Source organism: Anabrus simplex, chromosome 1, assembly GCF_040414725.1.
Source record: "Anabrus simplex isolate iqAnaSimp1 chromosome 1, ASM4041472v1, whole genome shotgun sequence".
Classification (NCBI taxonomy): Eukaryota; Metazoa; Arthropoda; class Insecta; order Orthoptera; family Tettigoniidae; genus Anabrus; species Anabrus simplex.
This window is the reverse complement of record NC_090265.1, coordinates 549,178,313-549,197,194: the sequence shown is the minus strand read 5'-3', so window position 1 is coordinate 549,197,194 and position 18,882 is coordinate 549,178,313. Positions and strand designations below refer to the sequence as shown.

General features: G+C 39.1%; 1 protein-coding gene across 3 annotated transcripts in view; it reads right to left on the bottom strand.

The window, feature by feature from the left end:
• Window positions 1-18,882, bottom strand: part of LOC136857127 (transcription elongation regulator 1) — a 513,780-nt gene that overhangs the window by 220,960 nt on the left and 273,938 nt on the right. For all 3 annotated transcript variants that reach the window (XM_067135534.2, XM_067135536.2, XM_067135535.2), the window contains exons 10-11: window positions 4,413-4,561; window positions 3,861-4,069 (exon numbers count right to left, since the gene is read on the bottom strand). In XM_067135534.2, coding sequence (XP_066991635.2) covers window positions 3,861-4,069; window positions 4,413-4,561 — 358 coding nt within the window. The remainder of the gene's footprint in view (window positions 1-3,860; window positions 4,070-4,412; window positions 4,562-18,882) is intronic.

Sequence of the window (18,882 nt, the reverse complement as noted above, 5' to 3'; positions counted from 1 at the left end):
ACTTCAACTTAAATGAAATCACAGATTAAACATTCTTTTCGACACAGCCATTCCCATTCTAAAAGATACATATCTAAAAGGAATCAGCAAACACAAACCCACACACACCCCTCAACAGACACACACCACTCCACCCCACACCCTCCACAAGCTGCTTCCCCCTCCCCATTACCTCTCAATCCTAATGCTACAATAGCCACACGACGTACACGCAACGGTGTGCAGCACATTCCCGACTGTGCTCGAGGACATATCCAGCTCACACGTTAAGTAACACACACACAATAGTTCACAACCCGATTTGTAGGCACTCTCCATCAATTATTCTAATTTCTACCTTCCTTTTCTTCTTTCTCAAATTTTTTGGCTTTACCTGAGTGGAATGCAAGTATGAAGAGGGGAGCACTCACACTTACTTGCATCGCTTTCAATACGTCATACACAGCAACTTATGCCTCAAGAAGAAGCCTAGTAAAAACTAGCATGTTCATCAGCAATGATATAGACTGAGAATGAGCATGTTACCTAAACAAGTACAGAACCTCATATTCTACTGAACACAATGTTCCCTGCATATATGGAGCCCAACAATGCATCTTTTGAATCTACCTTATACAACCGTTAGACATAATGCTGACATTACAGCACAAGATATTTGAACTTGACACCAGGATGTCAGTGACTCTTTAGACTCTAAGAATTGTATCCTATTTTTAACATTATAGCAAATATAATATTTGGAATATGTGACATTCATGGGACTCTAGGAAATCAAAGCCTTTTAACTTCAAAAACTGTACCATATGTACACATCTTATTATTAAGCATTTTATTAGAATAGTAGCATTTATGTGTAATCTTAGTAATGTTTTATTCTATTATTATTATTAAGCGTATGGAATTTACAGAATGGACAAGTATATACAATATTATACAAAAGAATAAACAGGTTCATCAAGAGCTGACGATGACCTATTTACCGCAACAGGTCGAAACCGGTACTGTCTTTTAATGTAATTACAATTTTAGACATGCCTTTGGTGGTGGGACCTAGTGTTTACAGTGCACTAAGTCTTCTGGTATGGGCTAGAGCAATTTTGTTACTTTCATTGATCTGTCTCTGTCTTATCCTTGGCTTTGACAAAATGAAAGTGACTGAGGTATGAGCGATGCTAATAATGCCATTCCTTACGCAGCCAGTCCCTGCTATGAATGGTGTGAAAATATTGCTCATAGGGTCGGTTGGTGCATGCATTTCAGTGGGCTTGGCAGACTGATATGTAATAGCAACTTCTGGCTAGGTGAGGAAAGCAACGGGAAACTTCCCCACTCCTCATTTCCCTAGTATGCCTCTTCAGTGATGTCTAGGCCATCTATGATAGCTCATGGCGGAACTGTTGAGGATCCAACCAGCCTTCGGGCTGATGACTAAACATACATACAATTTTAGATACTTTGTAAAATAAATTGATTAGGTGGAAAACTCTCATCCTTCATACTTGTGTGTTCAAACTATCAATACGGACCATGAATCTGATAGATTATGGTACATTATCGTCTTGACTTCAATTTTTGAAAAAGTCTGTGATTTTCTTCTGAACACTCCCAGACACAAATAAATACCAGTATTCAAGGTAGTCAGCAACCACTGCATTTGAATTTAACACAAATTTAATTTCAAACTGCCTTTACTGTACAATTAAAAAAAATAGTATTTTACACAGTAACTTTAATTCAACATTTATCCGCGTCATGACAGAGCGTGTCTCCCAGAACGTGCAGGGTAGCTTTCGGCACTTTCACTCACTTCGGTGTCTACAGTGTGCTTCATATTCGCTAGGTTCAAGCAAAATCGCAATTCAGCATTTTAAGGAACGCCACAATATCATGTACCAGGCAGTGTGCGGAGAAGCAGAATACGCGAACAAAGGCCATGCCGACAGTTGGTAAAAAACGCGGCTCATATAATCAATTCATACACGCCGAACAATATTGACAATACCAATGAAACTGCATTGTTTCTTTTAACACTGAGCCAAAACGGGCTTATGATTTTAAAGGAGAGAAGCACCAGCCAGAAAATGGTACAAGGGTTGGGGTCATTTTACTGTGTTGCAATGCACACGGAAGCGAGAGACTTTATCCCCTCGTCATAGGAAATTTTGGTAAGCCAGGACATTTTAAGGGTGTTGGGCACTTTCTGTGCAAGTACAGGGCATATAAAATGCACACAATACAATAATCCAATAAATAAATCACTTGCACATGAACAAGTATAGATTTCTTCTCGTCTTTGAATCATGCTTTGTTTTGCTTTCGTTGCGAGAGGTTATGTTTGTCAGTGAGTAATCCGAGTGCATTATCTGAATACTGTAAATGCACCTTGTTTGATACATTTTGGAAATAGCTTTTTCCATGACTTTTGAAAGGTTTAAACTGTGAATTAAAGTTAATTGCATGCAGTAGCGGGTCTTAGAATATTTTGTGATGTGGCAAGGTTTGGCATTTCTGAATTACGAGTTGACGGTTAGTTCGAAGTCTAATTTTCGGGTCCCAACGACTTTGAATTAACAAGGCTTTACTGTTATGATGTTCAGCACCGGTACACCAAAAGTGAATAAGATAATCTTCACGTGCTGTTGGGTAGGCAACCCACTCGTCAGAATTGTGATGCATTTGCTTACTTTCCCCTGATTTGCAATCAGGTAGTTTCACCTGCGTGTTGTATAGTGTGTGCCATCTGGTATTAGCTGTACAGAGACATGTTGTGCGAAATACCCGGCGATTAAAACAGGATGAATTTCAATTATATTTCGAAGAAAAAGGTTACATTTTAATTCATAATACTGAAAGTTCGGAATTCGTTACAATGAAATATTTTAACACACGTTAAATAGGGAAAAGCGAAGGGGCCTAAAGACAATTTCACTATTTTGAACATTTCGTTAAACTGGTAAACTGGCGTTCGTTACAATGACATTACTGTATAAGGCTTTAGCTAACATTTGTTTCAGGGAGAGAGATCTGCAAAGATACATTGATACTTTTCTGGCACCAATGCAAATGTTTTCATATTTGTCTGGTGTTTTACACACCTTTTTAATACACTTGTTATTTAATAAACTCCAGTGGAAGAGGTTTTCATATTTGTCCTCTCACTTTTTTTTAATACTCTCGTCTCATCTTTAGAAACGGTAGACAGCCTATAATCTTTCACTGAAAGCATACATACACAACGTAAAATGCACGCTTGTCGGGAAAGCCTACCGAATGTTTACATATCTCTATATGATATTTTTTATTTATGTATTCAATAGTATGTTTTCTTGCTCAAGACATTCTCCTTCCCTGTCCCCTGCAGAAATGTCTTAATGAGGTTTTACTGTATAATGCAATTTGACTTAAATTTTGTGAGAGGTAATGGCAGAGGTTATCCCCGTAAAGAAGAATGGGTTTATTTTTATGTGAATAGACAATTACAGCCACATTTTCGTGGAAGTTATAGCTGATAAATATGAAGGAATTTCAATAACCATAACAACAACAAAATCAATGCATTCATGAGTTCCTCAATTTACTGTCACCTAGGAGACATTCCTGTCTGGAGCTTTTGCCTCACTGAAGTTTCACATCATTGAACGGCTTCCTTACATTTGTTGTTGTTTTTGGACATTTTCTCTGGGAAGCCCTATGTACATGAGAGAGAGAGAGACAGAGAGAGTGTGTGTGTGAGGGGGAAAATATTCTAAGACTGAAGTAAATGAAGGCATATCATTCACTAACATCCTACTGGGCCCCCTGGAAGGAAACCAATCTCAAATGGTTAAAAAAAAACTCGAATACATTTGCAAGACACTTACTTCCCGTGTAGGTTGGCTTCCTCCATTAGCCTCCGAAACTCGTCCTTGCGTTCCCGCATCTTATTCCTCTTCTCACGGCGCTCCTCCTCAGCTCGCTCCTTCACATACTTCTCGAACACTTGCTTGCGTTCCTTGGAAGTTAGCAGTAAGTATCGTGGATCAAACACAATTTTGTGCAACTCTTTCTCCCAGGTGCTGAAGGCTGATACCTGCATTACAATTTCCAATGAACATATTGAATAAATACAGTAGAGTTGAGAATATTGAACTTAAATTTATTTTTAAGCGTGTTAACTATCTTACCTTAATAAATGTCATGTTTAATTAAAAAAGATATAATCAGCAGTTTTGCACCAATATTAACTTCACAACATAAATTTTCAACAGGTCTCATAAACAAACACTTTCAATGGACTAACCTACCTCAGTGAATGGACTCTCGATGTTGTGTGGTACCATCCATGATATCAACAACATTGTTTTCCCATTTCGAATGAGGGTAAGTTAGCAGGTAATACATAGCATTTTGTACCTAAACAACTATGCACTCACCTCTTTCTCAGCTAGCATTTCCTTGAAAGATTTTATGCGAATTTCCAGGGGAACAATCGCTCTCTCCCGCGCAGCACGTACTTCGGCCTCTATCGCTGCCTCCTTGCCTATGTCAATAAGCTTCTTGTCCCCTTTCTCCTTCCCATCTTCTGCAAAATGAAAACAGATCTTGTTAACATAATGTTACAAATCAACAATGTCCTTGCACTAAAAAAAAAAATCGGAATTGTACTGGAGAAGGTAATCTAGAGTAGAGGTGTGAGAATTCAAGTTGAAATTGTAAACCTGTAAACTTTCTTTTTATTTTTATTTTAAGTCATTAAAGTACAAGCTAGAAAGCATTTTAATGTACACCTCACAAGATGAAAACTGAGTAACTAGTATAGAAGAGTCAACATCTATCTTCGTGTTCACTGTCTCAGACTGTAATCTTTTGTGATAAAATATTTATCTTACTCTTTAGGTTAGTGAATGTTTGTGAATGACGTTGTCCTGATTTTAGCTTAGGAAATTTTTGTAAATAATTTGTAATATACATACATATCCCACATCGTTCCATCTAATATGATGGGTCGGCGAATGAAGCCCCTCCACCAACTTCTGTCTTTGTACTTTTCTCCCTCTTCAGTGCTGTCCTAGTCTCCTCCTCGTTGCTGAATGTCATTTTTCACCATGTGTGTATATCGCATTCTTGGCCGCCCTCTTACTGCAGATCATACATTTTTCTGGGTATGCAATCAGGATCCATACTTTACATGTGACCATACCTTTTGAGTCTACGCAGAGTTATGTTATCCCGCATTCTGTCAACCTAAGCCATGTCCCCGATGTTCTCATTATGAATTTTATCTCGTCTTGTTTTGTGAATCATCGCCCGGATGAATCTCATTTCAGCTGCCGGAATCCTTGGATCATCCTTTTCCCTCATGGTCCAGGTCTCACTCCCATATGTCAAAATTGACATGTAATAAGTCAGATAAATTGCTCGCTTGCATTTCAATGGTACTTTTGGGTTCCATATTAGGTCTTGGAAAACTCTATGGAATGTTCCTCCAGCTTGAATCCTGCTGGTAAGTTCCTCTTCAATGGAGCCTGTTGCCGATATCATGCTTCCTAAATATTTGAATTTGTTGGACATCTTGAGTTGTTTACCCTCTATTTCAATGTAACCTTCAGGTTGACCATTTCTCTGCATAATCAACACTTCACTTTTTTCCTGACTGAATCTTTAACTGCACCTTTTAGCTATTACTGTCAATTCACTGATCTGATCCTGAAGTTCCTCCTTAGAATCTTCCCATATGCAGATGTCATCAGCAAATAGCATGACTTTCATTTTGTTGTCACCAACATTTGGGCATACTTGTTGTTGAATCTCATTCATCACAGTAATGAAGAGAAGAGGTGACAGAACTCCACCTTGTCTCAGGCCCGTAGTTATTCTAAAGGGTTCCATCATTCCTGATGGTGTTTTGATGCAACTACTGATGTCTTCATATAAATTCTCAATTTGTTTTATTATGTCATTATTGATTCCACTGTTTCTCAGCACTTCCCAGACTTTGTCCCTGCTCACAGTATCAAAGGCCTTTTTGATATCCAGGAAGGCCAGCCAAAGGACCTTACTGTGTTCATAATACTTCTTCATTAGCTGACGCAGTCCAAATATTAGATCAACTGTTGATCTGCCTTTCCGGAATCTGTACTGTTCCTCTGATAACTTTAATTATGTCAATGGTCTTATTTTTCTTTCTAAAATCCTTTCATACAGAATAGTGAATATCTGCTGAATTTGTTAAATTACTGTAAGATGTAAGAAAAGAATATTGTAAGAAGGAATTGTGGTTAGGGAATATTGAATATGCATATCCTCATATTTGTATAACTTTTAATCTGAGTAAGAGTCTGTACACATGGCCTAGCAGTGAAGATTGTGCAACATGGAAAACAGTGACTATATCAGTAAAGATGGTTGAAGTCGGTTGAAAGTGTTGCAACAAGTGACTTGGAAACCTGGGATACGGCCAGGATGTGTATGCTGAAGTTGGCAATTCACCAATGTGGATGAACGCGAGTGTTCGCTTATTTGCGTATCGGCCGCTCGGTAAACAATCCGGAGATTGAAGGAGTTTGCGTTGACCACGAGACATTTGAAGATGATGCAGTCGGAGTGTTGCTTTCGGTGGACTTTGCAGACATGACAGCCAGGTGGAGCAAGCCTATACGAGGGGGTACCCAAAAAAAATGGAATATTTTTTAAAAACTGTCCGAAACATTTTTTTGTTATCTTTAGAAATGGCTGACAGCTCGTCCCTCATTTTCTTTTTGACCTCTCCAGTGTTGTCAAATCGTTGTCCTTTCATGCGCGGAAATAAGAAAAAGTTGCACGGAGCCAGGTCAGGCGAGTAAGGTGTGTGGGGCAGCTGTACCATACCATTTTTAGCCAAAAACAGTCTAACAGAGATGGCTGTGTGTGCAGGTGCGTTGTCATGGTGGAAGAACCAGTCTCCTGTCTGCCGCAAACTGGGTCTTTTTTGAGGAACACTGTTGTGCAATCTTCTTAAAACTTCCAAATCAAAAGGTTTGATTGATGCTCTGACCTGAGGAAAAACATGGTAGGAGCTGTCAGCCATTTCTAAAAATGACTACAAAAAATGTTTCCAACAGTGAAAGCCCCGGTGTGACAAATGTATTGGTTGTAATGGAGAGTATTTTGAAAGGGATAAGGATGATTTTTAAAAAATTATAGCTTTTAAAAAATAATTCCTTTTTTATGGGGGTACCCCCTCTTACGAGTGTGCATGTGCAACGCGTTTATTACTATTACTGTTCAGAACCATTGCGGTTGCTGTTCATGACAATTACTATTACGAAGTCTTTGCAGTATGAGTTCTTTATGGTTACATTACTGTACCATTACAGAGTCATGACAAGTGCATTACTCTGTAATTACAAGCTCCTGGTGAGCAGTTGGTGGAAGACGCGACATAGTGTTCTTTTGTAAGTCAGACTCTAGATTATTCCTCTCCAAGTAAATGCAAATTGGATAGTGTTTTACAGGTGTAATCAGAAGATAATGTGTTATCGTGCGCAGAACTGATTATTGCTAGAAGAAACTGTAGTCAAATTGTTCAACACTTGTTCGTTCTTTGACATATCTGACGTGGCATTTGTCTTGCATCTTGTCCACAGAAGTTTTTTTTTTTTTTTTTCGTAATGAAGTTGTTTGATCAACAGAGTATAGTGAGGTGACTGGGTCTGTTTTAACATACTGTTACAACCCGAGAATGAGATTCCATGGTGATATTATATTGTGCTATAATGTATATAAGGTTAAGAATGGACAGTCTCATCTTATCCATAGGATACCATTAATTTGAAACATAGCCTTCAGAACGGTGTAAAATCGTTTTGATCTTAGTAAAGTGTAGATGGTTGTGGAAGTTTATTTTTGTAAGCAGAAAAACGATTTGGTCCCATCACATAATTGTTGGTGTAAATTCATGTACCTAGGTAGTGAAACTTCTGGTAAATCTTTTTTTGTTTTTGGTGGGGTAGGGAAAAACCTGGCTGCTACCAAATTTACTTTCGAAGATAAATAGTAGCAGGTAAGGTAATGATGCAAGTGTGGAACCTGATCTGTCTGATGACCGTCGCCTTGGGAAGAGTAGTTCATTCATACTCTATAGGGTCAATTATTCCCGTAAATCTTTTGCAGGTGGCACTAAATTTCGTTATTTATATTTTGTTCTACCTAGTCTTGCCATAAATACTGTTACAAATTAAAAAATGAAAAACGCAACTATCATGAGAAATATATTAATTTACTTTCAGTATGTTGTCCTTACATGCATTCACTACACACAGCACCAATCACTTTTTGAAATGGTCACCTTCTGCACTGACACAGGCTCGGAGTCTTTGTTGCTACTTGTCCATAGCAGAACACGATGTCTGTCTGTTAGGTCATCAGCCCAGAGGCTGGTTGGATCCTCAAATAGCACCACCAAAGGCTACGCAGTTATAGGGAAACTGCAAAACCCAATGGCAGAGCCTAAATGAGGTGTACTAGGCAAGATGAGGAGTGAGGTAGTTTGCCATTGCTTTCCTCACTGGACCAGAAGGTGCCACTGCAGCACGACTGATCCTATGAGCAACACCTTTCATAACACTCAGACAATAGTTGTGCCCCAAATGTCATTACTCAGCACCACCCATACCCCAGCAGCTTCCATATTGTCACAGCCATGGATGAGACTGGGACTTTGGTGGAAGCTACACTTTGCTCTGGCATGTGCCCGATATCCAGGCAAAAATCTGTCACTGCTGCCAATAAGGAACGCTTTAAATTTTCAATGATGGAGTGTCTCCTCTTGATGGCTATGTCCTCAAGCACTGATCACAGTGGGTAGTTCAAAGGGTTCAAGTCCAGACTGCTTCTGGGCCAATCTTCAGGCAAAAAGAAATTGGTGACATGACGCTGAAGCCGTTAGGATGACCTTGCCTTGTGGGTTAGAGTAGAATCCTGCTGGAAAGTCCAGGGTTGGTTTTCAAACAATGTGCCACTTTAGTTCTTTACATTGGGCTACATAATGGTGCTTTTGAACACACTGGAACTGGTTTTAACTCCCTTTTCGCAAAAATGCAGCTGGGTGGTGCCAGAATAACTCACCCCCCACTCAAAACCAACACCGAAGAGGGATGATGGGGCCTCTGAGTTTTAGGAACTTTTTTACTGGCTTCCTGAGAGGCTGTTGCATAAACTCTGTCGTTTCGATGATTGAAAGACTCTTCAATGATGAATATCTTCTCATCGGTGAAGAGCATTTTCCGATTACCATTAAGAGCAAAACGCTGCAGGAGAAGTCGACATTTTAGCACTCTCATCTTCCTTAGGTGTGCATCAACGTAATGTCCTGTACTTCGGCGATAAGCCCTTAGTCCAAGGTCCTCTGACAGAAGTCTGGACATTGACCTTCTCGAAATGTTCATTTCGTGGGCCATGATAGCCTGCATCTGTACTGCATTTCTCCGAACACAAGCCGCCACTGCTTTTTGTGCTGCCGAGTCCTGACATTACGTGGGGGACCCTCTCTCAGACAATCCTTCACAGCCCCGGTTTCAGCGAATTGTTCAATGGTCCGGTACACAAACATACGATTGATTTTGAGCTTTTGTAGCATCTTGAAAATGTCACTCGCAGATTTTCCAATTTTATGTAATGCTATCACGGCAACACGATTTTTGTAGTCAGCCCATTCCATGTTTAAACCTGCAGCTAAATGCTTCCTCTTTCACAGACAAACTCACAATGGTTCATGGTTAACACGAGCACACTGGCGGCTCTTTACCCGTCAAACTGGTTGTACAGCGTCCGTCAAAAATTTATAACAGTATTTATGGAAAAACTAGGTAGTTACCATTCATTCATTCATTCATTCATTCATTTCGTGTTAGAATTTCTGGGTAAATGTATGTTTTTTATTATTCCGGCATAGATTTAGTACCTATCCATTTCCAAGGCAGGAATTTCGATCTTCCCAGTCAACACACTGAAACTACCAGATTCTAATAATGCTTGCAACATTTTTCAAGTAAGATCGTTTATATTTAACTTGGCTGAATGATTGTTTGCAAGAAGTTTTAAGGTACCTCTTTAATATATGTAATTTGTTCTCCTTTGTTTCCTCAATAGTTTAAAAATGGAACTTCCATTTCAAATACAGTCAGCAACAATGGACATTGATTTCGTACGAGACGTTATGGCAGGCTTGTCAATTTCAAATTAATTTCACTATTAACATTGAAGACAAAAGTTTTTGCAAGTAGTGAGGTCAATTTATGTAAATAATGTATTATATTTATAATTTCTGCATTTCCCAAATAGTCTTTAAAAGACATGAGTTCTTCCATACTTACATTTTTTTTCCAGTTTCTGATTTCAGTTTTGTAATCTACCATGTGATTCTATGGCTGATTAAGTCTCAAATAGAGACAAAACATGTCCCTAAATGTTTCTTAATATGTTAATTAAATATTTAACTTGTAAAGTGACATGTATTGATTGGGTGGACCAAAACCTAACATTGTTTCTTAGTTTCAAATGTGTTAATACCGATCCATACGATGAAGTTCGTAAATTGTACTAATGAAATTGATAGGCACAAAGTAATTATAATGTAATTTCATGTAAATAACTACACTAGAGTCCCGTTAATCCGAAAGTCCGGTTAGTCCGAACTGATATATTCAATTTTAAAAATTCTCCTTGTGTTTGAGTAATCAGTCCATAGACTGGTTTGATGCAACCCTCCATGCCACCCTATCCTGTGCTAACTTTTCATTTCTACGTAACTATTGCATCCTACATCTGCTCTAATCTGCTTGTCATATTCATACCTTGGTCTACCCCTCCCGTTCTTACCACCCACACTTCCTTCAAAAACCAACTGAACAAGTCCTAGGTGTCTTCAGATGTGTCCTATCATTCTATCTCTTCTTCTTGTCAAATTTAGCCAAATCGATCTCCTCTCACCAATTCGATTCAGTATCTCTTCATTCGTGATTCGATCTATCCATCTCACCTTCAACATTCTTCTGTAACACCACATTTCAAAAGCTTCTATTCTCTTTCTTTCTGAGCTAGTTATCGTCCATGTTTCACTTCCATACAATGCCATGCTCCACATGAAAGTCTTCAAAAACATCTTTCTGATTCCGATATCAATGTTTGAAGTGAGCAAATTTCTTTTCTTAAGAAAGCTCTTCCTTGCTTGTGCTAGTCTGCATTTTATGTCCTCCTTACTTCTGCCATCGTTAGTTATTTTACTACCCAAGTAACAATATTCATCTATTTCCATTAAGACTTCATTTCCTAATATAATGTTTCCTACATCACCTGCCTTCATTCGACTGCACTCCATTACGTTTGTTTTGGACTTATTTATTTTCATCTGGTACTCCTTACCCAAGACTTCATCCATACCATTCAGCAACTTCTCGAGATCTTCTGCAGTCTCAGATAAAATAACAATATCATCGGCAAATCTCAAGGTTTTGATTTCCTCTCCTTGGACTGTGATTCCCTTTCCAAATTTCTCTTTGATTTCCTTCTGCCTGTTCTATGTAAACATTGAAAAGGAGAGGGAACAAACTGCAGCCTTGCCTCACTCCTTTCTGGATTGCTGCTTCTTTATCAAAGCCCTCGATTCTTATCACTGCAGACTGATTTTTATACAGACTGTAGATAATTCTTTTTCTCGGTATCTGATCCCCATCATCTTCAAAATCATAAATAGCTTGGTCCAATCAACATTATCAAATGCCTTTTCTAGATCTACGAATGCCATGAACGTGGGCTTGTCCTTCTTGATTCGACCCTCTAAGATCAGACGTAAAGTCAGGATTGCTTCACGTGTTCCTACATTTCTTCTGAAGCCAAATTGATCTTCTCCTAACTCAGCTTCAACTTGTTTTTCCATTCTTCTGTAATTAATACATGTTAAAATTTTGCAAGCATGAGATACTAAACTAATGGTACGGTAGTTTTCACATCTGTCAGCACCGGCTTTCTTGGGAATAGGTATAACAACATTCTGATAGATGTTGATTCCCATAGGGAATCTGGAAGTCTTTGTTCCGAATGAGTAAATTTATAATACCAATATAAATGGTCCGTTATTGGACATTATAAATTTTCCAGCTAACTCATTCCTGGTTGCCAGCGTTTCGCCCTCGTGTGCTAGGCTGGGCTCATCAGTTGGTACCTAGCACACCTACCAAGACGCTGGCTAGTGCATATCGTGGAGGCCACTGCGTAGGCTAATTGTAGCCACCGGCAGTGCCAATGCACTATGAGAGACTTTGTCTCATTATCAAAAATTGATGCCTGCTTGGCCATCAGATGATAGATGTTGATTCCCATAGGGAATCTGGAAGTCTTTGTTCCGAATGAGTAAATTTATAATACCAATATAAATGGTCCGTTATTGGACATTATAAATTTTCCAGCTAACTCATTCCTGGTAGCCGGTGGCTACAATTAGCCTACGCAGTGGCCTCCACGGTATGCACTAGCCAGCGTCTTGGTAGGTGTGCTAGGTACCAACTGATGAGCCCAGCCTAGCACACGAGGGCGAAACGCTGGCAACCAGGAATGAGTTAGCTGGAAAATTTATAATGTCCAATAACGGACCATTTATATTGGTATTATAAATTTACTCATTCGGAACAAAGACTTCCAGATTCCCTATGGGAATCAACATCTATTATCTGATGGCCAAGCAGGCATCAATTTTTGATAATGAGACAAAGTCTCTCATAGTGCATTGGCACTGCCGGTGGCTACAATTAGCCTACGCAGTGGCCTCCACGGTATGCACTAGCCAGCGTCTTGGTAGGTGTGCTAGGTACCAACTGATGAGCCCAGCCTAGCACACGAGGGCGAAACGCTGGCAACCAGGAATGAGTTAGCTGGAAAATTTATAATGTCCAATAACGGACCATTTATATTGGTATTATAACAACATTCTGCCGAAAATCGGATGGGACTTCTCCTGTCTCATACATCTTGCACACTAAATTAAATAACCTTGCCATGCTGGTTTCTCCTAAGGCAGTCAGTAATTCAGAGGGAATGTCATCAATTCCAGGTGCCTTGTTCCTATTTAGGTCGCTCACAGCACTGTCAAACCCTGACCTCAAAATTGGATCTCCCATTTCATCAGCATCAACAGACTCTTCATGTTCCAGAACCAAATTATCTACATCTTTACCTTGATACAACTGTTGGTTAGGCTCCTGCCATCTTTCTGCTTTGTCTCCTTTCCCTAGAAGTGGCTTTCCATCTCAGCTCTTAACATTCATACACCTAGATTTCCTTTCTCCAAAGGTTTCCTTGATTTTCCTGTATGCAGCATCTACCTTTCCCAGGACCATACAGCCTTCGACATCCTTGCACTTCTCCTTCAGCCATTCTTCCTTAGCTACCTTGCACTTTCTATCCACTTGATTCTGTAATCGCCTGTATTCTTTTCCGCCCTCTTCATTTCTAGCATTCTTGTATTTTCGTCGGTCATCAATCAGGTCTAGTATCTCCTGATTTAACCACTGATTCTTAGTTGGTCTTTTCTTCCTTCCTAACATTTCGTCAGCAGCCCTACCGACTTCATTTTTCATGACTCTCCACTCTTCCTCTATAGTGTTTCCTTCAGCCTTTTCATTTAGTCCTTGTGCAACATGTTCCTTGAAACAACCCCTCACATTCTTTTCTTTCAACTTGTCTAGATCCCATCTTTTTGCATTCTTTCCTTTCTTCAATTTCTTCAACTTCTGATGGCATTTCATGACCAACAAGTTGTGGTCAGAGTCCACATCTGCTCCTGGGAAAACTTTGCAATCCAACACCTGGTTTCTGAATCTCTGCCTAATCATAATGAAGTCTATTTGATACCTTCCAGTGTCTCCAGGTCTCGTCCACGTATACAGCCATCGTTTGTGGTGTTTGAAACAAGTACTGGCAAGGACTAAATTATGATCAGTGCAGAATTCAACCGGTCGACTTCCTCTTTTGTTCCTTTGTCCCAATCCAAATTCTCCTACTGTACTACCTTCTCTTCCTTGGCCTACCACTACATTCCAGTCTCCCATCACAATTAGATTCTCGTCACCTTTTACATATTGTATTAAATCTTCTATCTCCTCATATATTTTTTCGATTTCTTCATCATCCGCTGAACTAGTAGGCATATAAACCTGCACTATTGTGGTGGGCATTGGTTTGGTGTCTATCTTGACGACAATAATTCTTTCACTATGCTGGTCGTAGTAACTTACCCGCTGCCCTACTTTCTTATTCATTATTAAACCAACTCCTGCATTTCCCGTTTGATTTTGTGTTGATAATTCGGTAGTCACCTGACCAAAAATCTTGTTCTTCCTGCCAACGTACTTCACTCATACCAACTACATCTAACTTTAGCCTATCCATCTCCCTTTTCAGATTCTCTAACCTACCACAACGATTCAAACTTCTAACATTCCACGCTCCGACTCGCAGAATGTCAGTATCCATCTTCCTGATGATCGCCCCCTCTCGCGTAGTCCCCACCCAGAGATCCGAATGGGGGACTAGTTTACCTCCGGAATATTTTACCTGGGAGGAAGCCATCATCAGTACATCATTCATACAGAGAGAGCTGCATGTCCTCGGGAGGTAGTTATGGCTGTAGTTTCCCGTTGCTTTTAGCCGTGTAGCAGTATCAACACAGCTAAGCCATGTTGAGTATTATTACAAGGCCGTATCAGTCAATCATCAAGACTGCCGCCCTTGCAACTACCAAGAGGCTTCTACCCCCCTTTCGATGAACCATTCGTTAGTCTGGTCTCTCAACACATACCCATCCGATATAGTTGCACCTGCGGCTCGGCTATCTGCATCATTGGGGCATGCAAGCCTCCCCACCACGGCAAGGTCACATGGTTCGCAGAGGAGGAAATTCTCCTTATTGAAATGAAAGAACATATTATCGAATGAAGATTTACTTGCATTTTACTAGTCATATTTTACTAGAATAACTTAATGTAAACATAATTACACATCCAAACCATCAATCACTGGTCATTTATCTTTACAAAGTCTGTTAGTTTCTTTTGCCATAGTGACTGGAACCAACTCGAAGATGTAGTGTTCAACTAGCGTCTCATAAACATAACATTAGTTGGCGTAGCAGTGGACGGCAAGTTCTAAAGCGGCCGAGGCATCTGAATGTGACGCTCGTTGTTCATTGTGGTCTTCTTTGTCGTCACTCTGTTCCTCATCAACTCCAGATTCCTTCTCCACCATGGCTACAATTTCTTGGTCTGTTTGTAATTGATGATAGTCAGCTTCGATCCACGCGCTAATGTCATCTTCACTATCGTTTTCTCCTCTATGGGTTCTTAACTACCCTACTGTAATTTTATACAGTATGTTATTAATATAACTGCTAAAGAATGAACATTTAAAATACTGACTATATTGTAGAAACTATATTCCTACGGTTGAGGGAACTTGTAAAGATTAGAGTTTGACTCCAGGACTTGTGAATCATTGTATAACCAATACTTACATGTGTCACACATGTCAAAACAGTTTCAAAGTTAATTTAATTCAAACTTTTAGCATTACGACTTGTATGATAAAATATTCAGGTACTCTGCTAATGGACCTTACATACTGCAAGTGTTCTAGTAGTTCACTTCAAACATTGTGAAGAGTGCAGTAATTATAAGTAACATGTTCAAGTGAATTGAACTCCGCTAATAGGAAATAATAATAATAATAATAATAATAATAATAATAATAATAATAATAATAATAATAATAATAATAATAATAATAATAATAATAATAATAGTAATAATAATAATAATAATAATAATAAGTGCTTTGTGTGAATTGTACTTTGTGAATAGACATTCAATGACACGAGTGCAGTCTAACTCGCTTTAGACATTCGTGTAGAATGCAGTAATTACGAGTGATATTGCCATATTGAATTGTGATGTGCTAATTGACACTTCATCTCATACGTGTTTTTGGTCGGTCGCTGCAGACATTTTATTCTAGAATATTTAGGAATCATTTCAACGTGAAGCAATATTTTCTGATGTGAATAAGAATAAACTGTGCATTTATTAGTGCAAGGAAAAAGTGTTAGTGTTAATTTCTTGTTTTGTGGGAAGACACCACGCAAGTGAAGGGATTCAAACTTTATTTTTTTCATTGTGTGTGGGAAAACAACCACAATCTTCTGCCACAAGTGCAGCTTATTTTTTTAAACTAACATTTTTGCTCTAAGTCAGAGTAGAATCAATGATTAAATATTAGGTCATGATTATGAAGTGCTGTGATTTACGTGAAACCATTCCATACTCGGGGTACTGTTAAATGTGGACACTCGCATAACAATCTGTGTGTGATTACCCCGTGCCAAGCCCTTCTAGAATCAACGACAACCAGCTTACAACGGATCGTGGTTCCATGGTTCAGCTGCTGAACACAAAGGATCGTGTTTCCATGGTTTGATTGCTGCATTTGAGGGATCCTGTTTCCATGGTTTGGTGGCTGAGCACTAGGGCTCGTGTTTCCATGGTTCGGTTACTGAACACAAAGAATCGTTAAAGTCAATCAATACTGATCAGCATTCAGGGCAGTTACCCAGGTAGCAGATTCCTTATCCGTTGTTTTCCTAGCCTTTTCTTAAATGATTTCAAAGAAATGGGAAATTTACTGAACATTTTCCTTGGAAAGTTATTCCAATCCCTAACTCCCCTTCCTATAAACAAATACTTGCCCAAATTTGTCTTCTTGAATTCCAACATTATCTTCATACTGTGATCTTTCCTACTTTTAAAAACACCACTCAAACTTATTCATTTACAAATGTCACTCCACGCCATCTCTCCGCCAACACCTCGGAACATACCACTTAATAATAATGATAATAATAATAATAATAATAATGCCAATATAGTTGGTCCGTTATTGGACATTATAAATTTTCCAGCTAACTCATTCCTCGTTGCCAGCGTTTCGCCCCAGTGTGCTAAGTTGGGCTCATCAGTTGGTAAATAGCACACCTACCAAGACGCATGGCTAGTGCATACCGTGGAGGTCACTGCATAGGCTACTTGGAGCCACATACCACTAAGTCGGGCACCTCATCTTCTTTCTCCCAAGTCTTCCCAGCCCAAACTTTCCAACATTTTAGTAACGCTACTCTTTTGTCGGAAATCACCCAGAACAAATCGAGCTGCTTTTGTTTGGATTTTTTTTCCACTTCTTGAATCAAGTAATCCTGGTGAGGGCCCCATACACTGGAACCATACTCTAGGTGGGGTCTTACCAGAGAATTATATGCCCTCTCCTTTACATCCTTATTACAACCCCTAAACACCCTCATAACCATAAGCAGAGATCTGTACCCTTTATTTTCAATCACATTTATGTGATTACTTCAATGAAGATCTTTCCTTATATTACCACCTAGCTACTTACAATGATCCCTAAAAGGAACTTTCACCCCATCAATGCAGTAATTAAAACAGAGGACTTTTCCTATTTGTGAAACTCACAACTTGACTTTTAACCTCATTTATCATTATACCACTCTGCCTGCTGTCCACCTCACAACATTTTCGAGGTCACGTTGCAGTTGCTCACAATCTTGTCACTTATTTATTACTCTACACAGAATAACATCATCTGCAAAAGGCTGTATCTCTGATTCCATTTCTTTACTCATATCATTTATATATAAGAAAACATAAAGTTCCAATAATACTGCCTTGAGGAATTCCCCTCTTAATTACTGTATTACAGGGCCAGATAAACCTTTGCCTACTCTAATTCTCTAAGATCTATTTTCTAGAAATATAGCAACCCATTCAGTCACTCTTTTGTCTAGTCTAATTGCACTCATTTTTGCCAGCAGTATCCCATGATCCACCCTATCAAATGCTTTAAACAGATCAATCGCAATACAGTCCTGTTGACCTGAATCCAAGATATCTGTTATAACTTGCTGGAATCCTGCAAGTTGAACTTCAGTGGAATAACCTTTCCTAAACCCGAGTTTCCATGGCTTGATTGCTGCCTTTGAGGGATCGTGTTTCCATGGTTTGATGGCTGAGCATGAGAGATCATGTTTCCATGGTTGGGTCGCCATTCCACAAGGAGTATCTATGGAGACAACTTCACTGTAACCAGCACAATTATAAGGTGAACCATATGTGAATAAATTCTGAACTTTTTGTAGTTAGGACTTCTCTCTGTACCTAGCTCCAGGTCGACACCCAGTGTGCTTTGCGATTAAGAAATCTAAAAATATCTGATGCAACTAGTCGTGGCTTATCATTCAATAATTTCCCAGTACAGAGAGAAGGTATATGTAAACTTGGCACCCTGAACAAGGTGGCCGATTTAATATTTAGAAGCTTAGCTTGCTAGCAAATCTTATCACTCTGGACGTAGTGTTAATTATTCAAAGTGTCAATTATTTCAGAGTCCTGGAACATTTTTTTTAACCCTGACAATTACACCATACGAATTTCTGTCCTGTCGTGCGAATGAATGCCATCTAGTCCTCATGAGGACGGGAAAGTTATCCCCTCCACCACCTCTATTCCTTGTTCATTCCGTATGATAACTTTAACGTAACTTTAAATAATACGCTTTGAGTGGCACGTCTTCGAGACGTGTGGTGTAACTAAAGCGATATTTATAGACGTGCTACTGTCAGGATTAAATTCACTTGGAATTTGTGTGTGGTGTAGAAAACTTTAAATCAACAATTGTTCCAGTTTGAATTACTGTATTCTAATAGGACTTAAAAACATTTGAACTTCCATGAAGATATTTACAATCTTATTTATATTTGTATATTTGGTCAACATGGAAAATATATTAGCACCAATAGAAGCCCTTTGG